The following is a 12,343-nucleotide window of genomic DNA, read 5'->3' as shown; positions in this document are numbered from 1 at the left end:
TCCATTTAAAAATAAGCACCCGGTTAATGGTGATCTTAAAAAGCCCCACTTTCTTACATGACTAACAACAAAATTATCACCGTACCGTAGTTGCATATTTCTTTCTTTTGAGATTGCCGAAAAAACTAAAATTGGTATTTAATTTGGGCCGAGGATGTATCAGCATTAGCCTGTGTTGAGCCCAAACTAAATTCAGGAGAAAACTTGTCGTCATCATCCGAAAACGACGTCGTGGGAAGTGTGTGTTCTGACAAACAAAGCCCTTGTTTTTGCCAAATAGCATATCATCCGAGTCGAGAAGAGTAAGAAGAAACGCCGATCAGAGAAAATCGTGTGTTTTAATTTATCATCATCATCATCAATCTTTGATCAATGGCTATGTCTATTCTCCGTCGCGAAGGGAGGCGTCTCCTCCGCCCAATCGCTGCCCTCCGATCTCCTCTCGCTTCTTCTGACCAGTGAGATCTCTCTCCATTCTTCTTCTTGTGAATTCGATTGAGTCTTTTGATGTTTGCGTGTTGTGATTGTGTGATCGTTAGGGTTAGCATTTCTCCCTGAATTTCATTTGGTCTCTATGACTCTCGTGCGTGCAGGTGCAGCTAACGATTCTTTTGAATCTCGTTTTAATCTAATCACAAGATGAAATCAATTTGATCTGTAGCTTGTGAGGTTGCCAATTGAGTTGATAATGTATTTGGATCGTGAGGATTTTAATCTGCATTTGTATTTGTAGGGAGGAGGGACTTCTTGGAGTTCGATCTATCTCTACTCAAGTTGGTAAGTCTCAGCTGATAATTTGGAATTTCTAAGATGTTCTAATATTCATGAGTCTCTCTTTATTCTATTATATGCAGTGCGTAACCGCATGAAGAGTGTAAAGAACATCCAAAAGATCACAAAGGCCATGAAGATGGTTGCTGCTTCTAAGCTTAGAGCTGTTCAAGGCAGAGCTGAGAACTCCCGTGGCCTCTGGCAGCCATTTACCGCACTTCTTGGAGATAATCCTAGTACGGTTTGACTAGTTTATATTAATCAATTTATATCCCATCCTCTCTTGCTGCTATCCCTGTGTTGTTCTTTTGGATGTGTTTATGATTTTTATCGCTTGCATAATGTCGAAACCAGGTATTGATGTGAAGAAGAGTGTGGTGGTCACTCTCTCTTCTGACAAGGGTCTTTGTGGTGGAATTAACTCCACTGTTGTTAAAGTGAGCAGGGCTCTGTACAAATTGAATGCTGGTATGTTTTGAAAGCTTTATCGATGGGTTTTGTTTCCCTAATTTTCCACCCTGATATTTGTTTTTACTTCGTTGCAGGTCCTGAAAAGGAAGTGAAGTTTGTTATTGTCGGAGAGAAAGCAAAGGCTATAATGTTCCGTGACTCAAAGAACGACATCTCCCTTACTGTAACAGAGCTGAATAAGAATCCACTCAATTATGCCCAGGTAAGGTCATAAATGTTTGTTGGTCACCCCAGTTTATTCGTTCTCGTATTATGTATTGATGTTTTCTTATGTTTACTTGCTGGTTCAGGTCTCAGTTCTAGCTGATGACATCTTGAAGAACGTTGAATTTGATGCTTTGCGCATTGTCTACAACAAGTTCCATTCGGTTGTCGCGTTTTTACCAACTGTGGCCACTGTTTTGTCGCCAGAGGTATGTCACAATTGTCAAATGTCTCAAGACTACGATTTGTGATTAATATCTCACATATTTTGTTCTTGTTTTTTTTTGCATTGAAAGATTATTGAAAAGGAATCTGAAGTTGGAGGCAAACTCGGTGAGCTTGACTCGTACGAGATTGAAGGCGGTGAAACAAAGGGGGAGATTCTGCAGAATCTGGCCGAGTTCCAATTCTCTTGTGTAAGTAAACAAAGAAGATACCAACTTAATTAATGATTAGAAAATATAAGGAATTAATTATAATACTCTTACGTTTAGGTAATGTTCAATGCGGTGCTGGAGAATGCGTGTAGTGAGATGGGAGCTAGAATGTCTGCAATGGACAGTTCAAGCAGAAACGCAGGAGAAATGCTTGACCGTCTCACCCTTACTTACAACAGGACTCGTCAAGCCTCTATTACAACAGAGCTTATCGAGATTATCTCTGGAGCTTCTGCACTTGAAGCTGCAAAATAAGCACATCCTTGTCTGAGTTATGATATCTATCCACCTTGAAGGAGATGAGTCTGTTTTGAACAACCTTTGCTGGCTTCTTGTTGACACCACCAGTGTTTGCCTAATAGATTCTTTTTTTTTTTATATAATAAATATCCCTGTAATTTCCGGCAGGATTATGAATAATTGCATTCACATTTTGTTCTGATTTCTGAAGCACTTCAAGAACCTTCAGTGTTGTTCTTCTCAAACACCTTTTATATATATACTTCGGTTTTAATAATCTAGCTTTGAAATTTTGAATCAGATACTGTGTAGATGTTCTGTCTCTGCCACTTAGGCAAATTAATAAACAAGAAAGGATTAATCTTCTGTGGCCTGTTTGCTTACATATTAGTAGATTGCTGTAATGATCCTAATGTTTACTGATATAGTGCTCGATTTGTCCTCATATGGCTATCTGTATACAAGCCAGAAACATCGTAGCTAGGGAATGTGAATACAATCAGAACGATCACAAGTCACAACCTATGTTGTCTATATTTATCATGCATTTCTCTTCTAAGGAGAATAAAAACTCTGATTTTTGTTAAATGACGTACATCCCTATATCCAAGAGGCCAGACCAAGTTAAAATTAACTCTTTGTATTAGAAAAAATCTCTCCCAACAAGATGCGAAGTTACGAACCTATGATCTTTTAAACGCCTACCAAATAATTTAAGAGTTTACTTAATACGCCAACTCCACGTTGATTACAAAGAAAGTGAGTATCACAAGGTAGTTTCGTAGTTTTTTTTTTTTTTTTAACTGTAACACAAATTGAGAATCAGACCAGGAATGTATCAAGTTACTAACAACACAAAACCGCTTATATTGTACTCATAAATCTATGAAACTTGACAGATGTCAAAGCTTTTGCACGATTCAATGTAATTTTGTGCATGAGTGTCGACAATGTAATTAAGTATAGTTTCAGGCTAGTCAAGCATATGTTTGTTTGAGGCACTTGACCAAGCTTTTTCAAAACAATAATTAGTGAATAAAAAGAGATGATGCAAGAAACAAACAAGCTATTGTAAAATGACTAATAATCTCCTCCTTTTCTTTTGCCTCATGATGAAGGTACTGATTGACCTTAATTATTGGAGCTGCACCAAACTTGGAACATAAGAGATCACAATATCTTCCATATCCGTTTTTTCTTGGTAGCATCCATCCTCTCCAACCACATAACATTGGCCCTTGTAGATATGATCTCTACGTTCCTCGCAGTCACCAGAAACCACTGCTACTTTCTTCTCCTTGTCAATGACGAAACTGCCAACTTTAAACCCATGGTCTCCAAGAAAAGGTTTCATATCAACTTTACAGAAACTGCTCCATGACACTGCATCAGGCTTAATCTCAGTTGTAATCCATATCACCAATTCATATAGGTGCCTTTGAAATAGCACCGCAAGCTGCTCTCCTCTGACACAAGAATATGGAATCTTATTATGAGTTTCAAATGGTAGATCCAAAAAGGGTCCAAATTTCTCTCTAGTAAAATCGAAACATAATATTTTCCCATCAACAGCAAAGTAACTATTTCCCTTCAAGGACACACCTCTCTTCCATATCCGTTTAAAATTTCTAGGAGTGATGATATCAAGAACCCTCCATGAACTAGACTTAAAATCGTAGATTTCATGCTTGACATTATCATTATTGTCATACTCATAGAAAAGCCACAGCACACTGATCTGTTATGGTCCTCTTAATTCTGAGCTCAATCCATCTGGTTTGAGCCAAATACGGGTTCCATACAAATAGCCTTTGCCTGTTACCCTCATCGAGGCATAACAATAAGCCGTCACACTGGTTGACTATATATAAACCGATAGGACTATGTAGTTCACCTGTCTCCTTTATACATGGCAAGTCTTTGATGTTATGGATTCTGTGGAGATTAAATCTTCTTTGAAAACGATAAGCTTTACAGGTCAAGAACACCGGAAACTCTATGGCTGAGTGTTTTTTTGTAAAGCTCTCGTCTTTGGAAAGAGTGTTCCATCCTTTGCAAGTGTATTTTACGGCTTTGAGAGAAGTTAACGAAACCTTAGAGAGTATCTCCTCTACCAAATCCAACGAAAGATCAGTGATCATCGTCATTGTTTCCGTATAGAAATTAATTAGGGTTTTACTCTTAGGGTTGCGCTCTCTATTTCTTATATAGACAAATAAGGTATGGAAAAGGAGTTATTTCCAATTAATAGCTATTTTCCTTTTTCAATGTGGGTTTCTAAAATTTTAGTCAATTTAGTTACTTTAATTAAAATATTACGAAGATAAATACATTGTTTTTATTTTTTGCCTTTTACCGTATATACTAAAAGGAAAGTCGTTTTTTTTTCTATAAAAGTTATTCCCAAAAAGGCCAACAAGTCAACAAGAATAACCTCATATGTGTATTCAATTGAGAATTTTAGATGATTTGTATTAAAATGACAAATTCACTATTATTCAAACATGAATTTTAAAAACTAATTTAAAATTCAGTATTATTAAACTTAACATTTCGTAGAGTATTCTAAAATCTACAGTTATTGAAAAATTATAGAGTTTTAAAGTTTTCCGGTTATTTTAAGGTGTTTGGGTTGAGTTTCTTAGTTAAAATAATTAAAACTCAAATTTCATGATTTTAGGTTATATTTTAGAGTGCTTTAACAAAAATCATATAAATCTCTGCAACTTATTGAAATCATCTAAAACTTTATTAAAAATCAAATCACCTTAGATGTTATATTGAATACACCCCTTTTAAAGAGGATTTCGTTAAAATGATTCGCACATACAATAAAATTACGTCACCATGACCTAGCACATACCAATCTTGAATTTTCAACATCCTTAATGAAGTGTTCTAACAGCAAGTATACTGTATACCAAGTGGGTAGCCTCACTGGAACTCTGAAAATTCAATAACAGCCTCTTGCTTGCATCATCTCCGTTACCTTTTTTCTAATAACTTCATCCCCTCTTCTGCACTCGGCAGTTTTAACAAAATAGAAGTTTTAGTACTTTTGTTCTCGAGTTTGATTTGGGAATGCTGACAATGGTACCGTGTGGAACAAGGGTAAACATCACCAATAATAGAGTTCTATAATAGTCAACAAAGACCATTATTAGTAAGTACTAAAGGTCAAGAAAGACCCGCACTTGGATCCCACTAGGAAGACTTTATGGCAATTAGTCCAAGTCAAGAAAGACTTTTAAGCTAACGCCGCTACCACGACGGCAAGACTTATCGGTAAACATGCAACTATAAGATATAAGTAAACTGGACAGCTCCAATGCCAAATCATATTTTGAGTAAACACTTTCATCTCAAAAGTTTTGGTGCGCGATGGCCACAATGTCCGGTTCGCAACTGCTTTTGAGTTTTCTCTCGGCACTCTTACTCCTCTGTCGTGTCTCTGTGTCGAGCATCTTCATTGTAGAAAACCCTGTTGTTGGTCTTTCTGCTTGTCATCCCCACCATATCCAAGCCCTTACACGGTTCAAGAACGAGTTTGATTCCAGTGTTTGCAACCAAACTGACTACTTCAATGGAATCCGGTGCGATAACAAGACAGGCGAGGTCACTAAGCTACAACTACCGAGTGGCTGCCTCAGTGGAACTCTGAATCCCAACAGTAGCCTCTTCCGTTTTCATCATCTTCGTTACCTCAATCTCTCTTACAACAACTTCACCTCCTCTTCGTTCCCTTCAGGACTCGGAAATCTCAACAAACTAGAGGTTTTATCTCTCTCCTCTAATGGCTTCATCGGTCAACTTCCTTCATCTTTTAACAACCTAAGCATGCTTTCCTATTTAGACCTTTCCCGAAATGAGCTCGTTGGTAGTTTCCTAAATATACTTAACCTAACCAAACTCTCATTTCTAGACCTTTCCAATAATCACTTCTCAGTTCTTGAACCCACCAGTAGTCTTTTTGGCTTGCATCACCTTCGTTACCTTGATCTCACTCTCAACAGTTTCACCTCCTCTTCCCTTCCTTCCAGCTTAGGCAATCTCAACAAGTTAGAGATCTTGGCTCTTTCCTCTAATGGCTTCATCGGCCAAGTTCCTTCCTCGTTTAGTAACCTAAGCATGCTAACCTTGTTGTACCTTGACAAGAACGAGATCACTGGCGGTTTCCCACTTATATGGAATCTAGCCAGCCTCTCAATCTTGGACCTTTCCAGTAATAACTTCTCTGGAGCCATTCCTTCTTCTCTCCTCACTATGCCTTCCTTGTCATATCTGAATCTTCGTGGAAACCATTTCACAGATCCTATTAAAGTTCCTGAACCATCTGCGTCATCTCGACTTGTTGTCTTGTTCCTTGGGGATAACCTTTTTGAAGGAAAGATCCTAAAGCCTATCTCAAAACTCACCACCCTCGAATATCTTGACCTTTCTTTCCTAAACATAAGCTACCCAATTGATGTAAGGCTTTTCTTCACTCTCAAGTCATTGTTGAGACTTGATCTCTCAGGAAATAGTCTGCTGGCAACCAGTATAAGTTCATCTTCCAACGTCACGATGAACGTGGAGGTTCTGCTCTTCTCACGTTGCGGCCTGAGTGTGTTCCCAAACATCTTAAGAACCTTTTTGAGATTGGAGCATATAGACATTTCAAAAAATAATATCCAAGGGAAAATCCCTCGGTGGTTATGGAACCTTCCTCGCCTAAGCTTAGTGAATCTTGGTAGCAATTTGTTCAGTGGTTTCGAAGGTTCGACCAAAGTTCTAGGAAATTCATCAGTGCAAATATTAATACTGGCTTTAAACCTTTTCCAAGGAGCGTTTCCTGTTCCACCACTCTCTATCAACGTGTTGTCTGTACGGAACAATGGTTTCACAGGAGACATACCACTTTCAATCTGCAACTTACCCTCTCTCGCTGTTCTTGATCTATCCTACAACAACTTCACTGGTCCAATTCCTCAGTGTCTGAGTAAATTGACGGATCTGAATCTCCGGATGAACAACTTGGAAGGAAGTCTTCCGGACATGTTCCACGTTGGTACCTCTCTGCGGGCACTCGATGTTGGCTACAATAATATCACTGGGAAACTTCCAAGGTCTCTACTGAACTGTTCCTCTCTACAGTTTATAAATGTGGACCACAACCAAATCGTCGACACATTCCCTCTCTGGCTCAAGACTTTACCCAATTTGCAAGTCCTCACCCTTCGGTCAAACAGATTGTTCGGTCCTATATCTTCTCCTGATCATGGTCCTCTTGCGTTTCCAGAGCTGCGGGTACTTGAAATATCGGATAACAACTTTACCGGAAGCTTGCCACCAAGTTACTTTATGAATTGGAAGACATCTTCACTCGAGAGGAATGAAGATGGGAGTCTATATATGGGATACAAAAAGAAAACTTCCAAAGATGGTTACTATAGTTATGAGGATACTATAGATTTGCAATACAAAGGTCTATTCATGGAACAGAGCAAAGTCCTCACATTCTACAGCGCTGTCGATTTTTCTGGAAACAGATTTGAAGGACAGATTCCTGAATCCATTGGTCTCCTGAAGACACTGATTGCACTCAACTTATCCAACAACGCCTTCTCGGGCCATATTCCTTTGTCTTTGGCCAACGTTACAGAGCTCGAGTCATTAGACCTGTCAGGAAACCAACTCTCTGGAACTATCCCCATTGGACTCGGGAGCCTGTCGTTTTTGGCATACATAAATGTGTCTCATAACCAACTCAAGGGTGAAATACCTCAAGGAACACAGATTATTGGACAACATAAATCTTCATTTGAAGGGAATGCAGGCCTTTGTGGTCTTCCTCTCCAGGAATCTTGCTTTGCACCACCACCACAACAACATATTGAAGAAGACAAGGAAGAAGAAGAAGAAGTGCTGAGCTGGAAAGCAGTGGTTATAGGGTTTGGACCAGGACTGTTGTTTGGATTAGCAATAGCTCAACTTTTTTTTTTCATACAAGCTCAAAAAATTGCTCGTTTAAATTTAAGAGTAATTGCATCTCCTATACACAGATAACCATGATATTTGCAAAAATGGAAAATCCACTTTTATGATGAGTTGTTTTTTTCTAATAGCCATTTTACCCCTACTCATCTAAAGCAAAACATACTCTTTCTTTCTTCTAATTTTCGTGGTGTTGAATTAAATCTTTGTCTTTCTTATCTCCATTGTCATGGAAGCAATTTGATGTATTCGTTTATCTCAAGAATTGTGATTCTTCTCTCTTTTTTTGTGTATCTCCTTACAACTTTTTTTCTTCTGGATTTTGTTCTTGGTTTCTCTCTTTTTAGAACTTCATTTTTTCTGATTCATGCTAGATCCAAAAGGTGTTGTTAGCTATAGTGATCGAGATGGCTTTCTCTAATAGCAACGGCTCTTATGTCTAGTCCATCGGAAGAGAAGAGATAACAGCAAAAAAAATGTGATCGAATGATGAGATTGAGGTTGTAGTCAACTGTTGATTTTCACCACAAAGAGTAAAAAACAGTGAAGATGAATCATAGGTCGAGGTGAGGATGTAGGAAGTGTAAACCATGTTTCCAGTGGAGAGATCAGATTTGGCAGAAAATCTTTACTGGTGATGTCGCACATCAAATAAGAATTATATGTTGTTTAGGAATTAAAATTAATATTAAAAATAGTTATACTTATAAAGTTATATCCGGCTAAACAACTATTTTAATCATATGTATTGCGATTTGTTAAAGAGTTAATTATATGTTTAGCCGAACACATAATCTAGTCATTTGTTTATCCGAATTGATAAAAAATAACAACCATCAATTGATCAAATAGTCGGTAAATATAAATTACATACCAGCTAACAAGTAAAATGTCCAGATAAATCATAATATAACAATACTAATTTAAAAATTATCCATATAAATTAGAGTATATCCAGCTAATTTAAAAATTATCCATATAAATGAGAGTATATCCAGCTAACTGACATAGTTACTACATACTAAGGAGTTTTGTAACAAGGCTAGTGAGTGTGGATGGTCCAAGTACAAGATGTTTCAAGCCGGTAGTTCTCATAAAGGACACATAAACTTTCAGTTGTGTGTATCAAGAAGAAGACGATAATGGCAAAACCGGAGTTTCTTTGTGTAAAGATCTTATGACTAACAAGTAAAATATCCAGATAAATCAGAATATAACAATACTAATTTAAAAATTATCCATATAAATGAGAGTATATCCAGCTAATTTAAAATTATCCATATAAATGAGAGTATATCCAGCTAACTCACATAGTTACTACATACTAAGGGGTTTTGTAACAAGGCTATTGAGCAAGGATGGTCCAAGTACAAGATGGATCAAGCCGGTAGTTCTCATAAAGGAGCCGATGAGAAATTTTCAATTATGTGTATCAAGAAGAAGACGATCACTACAAGAAAACGTAATTTTAACGAGGAAGTTTAACGAGGAAAAATAATCCTCGTAAAAAAACGTTGATTTTGCGAGGAAAGTACGTTGAGAAAGAAAAGCATCGTTATTTCGTCGTAAGCTAACGACAAAAAATATTCGTCGTAAAGACGATGTAAATTAACGTGGCTTTTACGAGGAAATAGTTTTTCCTCGTAAAAGCCACGTAAATTTAGCGAGTGCTTTACGACGAAATATTTTACGTGTACTTAACGAGGAAATTTTGAATCCACCAACTTGGTAGGTGGCTCACGTTTTTTTTTAGCCATACAATTAATTTTCGTCGTAATTTCATAGTAAAATTACAACTACCAGATTCGAAATTTTCTATAAATATGGATGTTGGAACATCATTTTAAACACACCAACAACAAAAAACGTGAAAGAAAAAAAAATGGCTAGCTCTGGGACTATTTACGAGTTGCGGAATTGGATGTATATGCATAGAGATGCTAACGGGAGAGTGACGAAAGAATACCTTGCGGGGCTGGAGACATTTATGCACCAAGCAGATTCAACACCGCTCGCCCAAGAAAGTGGTAAGATGTTCTGTCCTTGTCGGAAATGCAACAATTCGAAATTGGCAAACCGTGAAAATGTTTGGAAGCATTTAATAAATAGAGGTTTCACGCCAAATTACTATATCTGGTTTCAACATGGGGAAGGTTATAATTATGATCTGAATGAAGCTAGTAGTAGTAATAGCAATTTTCAGGAAGAACCGGTTAATCATCATTTGCATAATGAACATAGTTACCATCAGGAGGAGATGGTAGATTATGATAGGGTTCATGATATGGTAGCTGATGCATTCGTAGCTCATGATGAAGATGAAGAACCTAATATAGATGCAAAAAAGTTTTACGGAATGTTAAACGCGGCGAATCAACCACTTTACAGTGGTTGTAGAGAAGGTCTCTCTAAATTGTCGTTGGCTGCTAGAATGATGAATATTAAAACTGATCACAATCTACCTGAAAGTTGCATGAACGAATGGGCGGACTTGTTTAAAGAGTATTTGCCGGAAGACAATGTGTCTGCTGATTCTTATTATGAGATTCAGAAATTAGCTTATAGTCTTGGGTTGCCTTCGGAGATGATAGATGTCTGCATCGACAACTGCATGATCTATTGGGGAGATGATGAGAAGCTAGAAGTATGTCGATTCTGCAAGAAGCCACGATTCAAGCCGCAAGGACGGGGACGTAATAGGGTACCGTACCAAAGGATGTGGTACCTACCAATTACAGACAGATTGAAAAGATTGTATCAATCAGAGCAGACTGCTGCAAAGATGAGATGGCATGCCGAGCATACTCAGACGGATGGTGAGATGACTCATCCATCAGATGCAAGAGCCTGGAAACATTTCAACAAAGTACATCCGGATTTTGCTAGCAATAGCCGGAATGTGTATCTCGGATTATACACAGATGGATTTAGTCCGTTCGGAATGTCAGGGAGACAATATTCATTGTGGCCAGTCTTTCTTACGCCATACAACCTGCCACCGGAGATGTGCATGCAACGGGAGTTGCTATGCGTCAAAAGTTGAAGGTTCTATAATTGCTGGAAGTTTGACGGAAGAAGTTTCTCACTTCACATCGTACTACTTTGCGTCAAAAGTACGTACCCGTAGAAGAGCTCCAAGAAGATATGATGATGGTGGAGTTGCGCCAACATATGCAGTTGCTGGTGTTCCAGACATCTTTAGCCAGATTGGACGACTCGGTGGGAAGTCTAAAGAGGTTTGGTGGTCGAGTGAACAAGACGCTCATAGTGCACACACCTATATTCTACTCAATTGCGAGGATCCATTGATGCGTTATTTTGAAAGGTAACATATATGGACACTTCAAAACACATATAATTAATTATAGAATTGCAAGAGATTCATTCCTATGAAATGTGATTAATTTTACAGCCTATTTGTTTCTCAAGTCGAAGAAACATTTCCTGGTATATCCACAAGTGACGTAGACAAAAGAAAAGATCAGCACTTCATTAAGTGGTTGCGGAATCAGGTATTATAACTCAAACTATTTTTTCATACATGATTTGTATTTTAATGTTCTCTTTATTTTTGCAGGTTGATTATGACGACGATGCAGATTATCCTAAGTGGTTACACGAAGTAATTCAATCTCCACTTGTAAAGGTCACCACATCACAGATGTATTTCACACGAGGCTACACTTTTCACACATATGAGTATGGTAGACAGCGGGCGACCAGTAACTATGGAATATGTGTGAAAGGAGAAACAGATTTCTACGGGATCTTGACGGAGATTATTGAAGTCGAATTTCCAGGGATACTGAAGCTGAAATGCGTCATCTTCAAATGTGAATGGTTCGACCCCGTCGTCAACAGAGGTGTTCGGTCTAACAAATTTGGTGTAGTTGATGTCAACGGTGGACGTCGGTACAACAAATTCGAGCCTTTCATCTTAGCTTCACAAGCAGACCAAGTTAGCTTCCTTCCATACCCTCGGATGAGAGATTCGGGTATAAATTGGTTAGCAGTGATCAAAGTTACACCTCGAGGACGAATCATCAGTGGAGAAGAACCACCATTGCAAGAAGAACAGATAAATGAAGTCGAGGAACCTGAACAAGAAGTTGATGACATCCTTCTCATTGATCCGCATAATCACGAATACGAAGATCTTACCGATGATGCCACAGACGAAGCTGTAGAAGACGAGTTTAATGAAAATGATGATATTTCTAGTGATGACGAGAATGTCGATGTATCCG

At 38.1% G+C, this 12,343-nt stretch overlaps 3 protein-coding genes across 3 annotated transcripts; 2 read left to right on the top strand and 1 right to left on the bottom strand.

The window, feature by feature from the left end:
- Nucleotides 1-208: 208 nt before the first annotated feature.
- LOC103865241 (ATP synthase subunit gamma, mitochondrial) lies at nucleotides 209-2,423 on the top strand. The gene is made up of 8 exons (XM_009143038.3): nucleotides 209-458; nucleotides 734-777; nucleotides 855-1,007; nucleotides 1,126-1,239; nucleotides 1,317-1,444; nucleotides 1,533-1,655; nucleotides 1,743-1,862; nucleotides 1,941-2,423. The coding sequence occupies exons 1-8, from the start codon at nucleotides 373-375 to the stop codon at nucleotides 2,136-2,138; spliced, it is 966 nt and encodes a 321-aa protein (XP_009141286.1). The 5' UTR covers nucleotides 209-372; the 3' UTR covers nucleotides 2,139-2,423.
- Nucleotides 2,424-3,258: 835 nt separating this feature from the next.
- On the bottom strand, nucleotides 3,259-3,736 carry LOC103865419 (putative F-box protein At4g09790). The gene is made up of 2 exons (XM_009143210.1): nucleotides 3,726-3,736; nucleotides 3,259-3,589 (listed from the first exon to the last, which is right to left on the bottom strand). Exons 1-2 carry the CDS (start codon nucleotides 3,734-3,736, stop codon nucleotides 3,259-3,261), a joined length of 342 nt encoding a protein of 113 aa, XP_009141458.1.
- Nucleotides 3,737-4,251: 515 nt separating this feature from the next.
- On the top strand, nucleotides 4,252-9,721 carry LOC103865418 (receptor like protein 23). The gene is given in 2 exon segments (XM_009143209.2): nucleotides 4,252-7,880; nucleotides 7,882-9,721. Coding segments are annotated over 2 exon segments (2,526 nt in total). The 5' UTR covers nucleotides 4,252-5,504; the 3' UTR covers nucleotides 8,032-9,721.
- The last annotated feature ends 2,622 nt before the right edge of the window (nucleotides 9,722-12,343 follow it).

Source organism: Brassica rapa, chromosome A04 (genome assembly GCF_000309985.2).
Source record: "Brassica rapa cultivar Chiifu-401-42 chromosome A04, CAAS_Brap_v3.01, whole genome shotgun sequence".
Taxonomy (NCBI): domain Eukaryota; kingdom Viridiplantae; phylum Streptophyta; class Magnoliopsida; order Brassicales; family Brassicaceae; genus Brassica; species Brassica rapa.
Note: the sequence above shows the minus strand (reverse complement) of the source record. Positions and strands in the feature narration are given on the sequence as shown.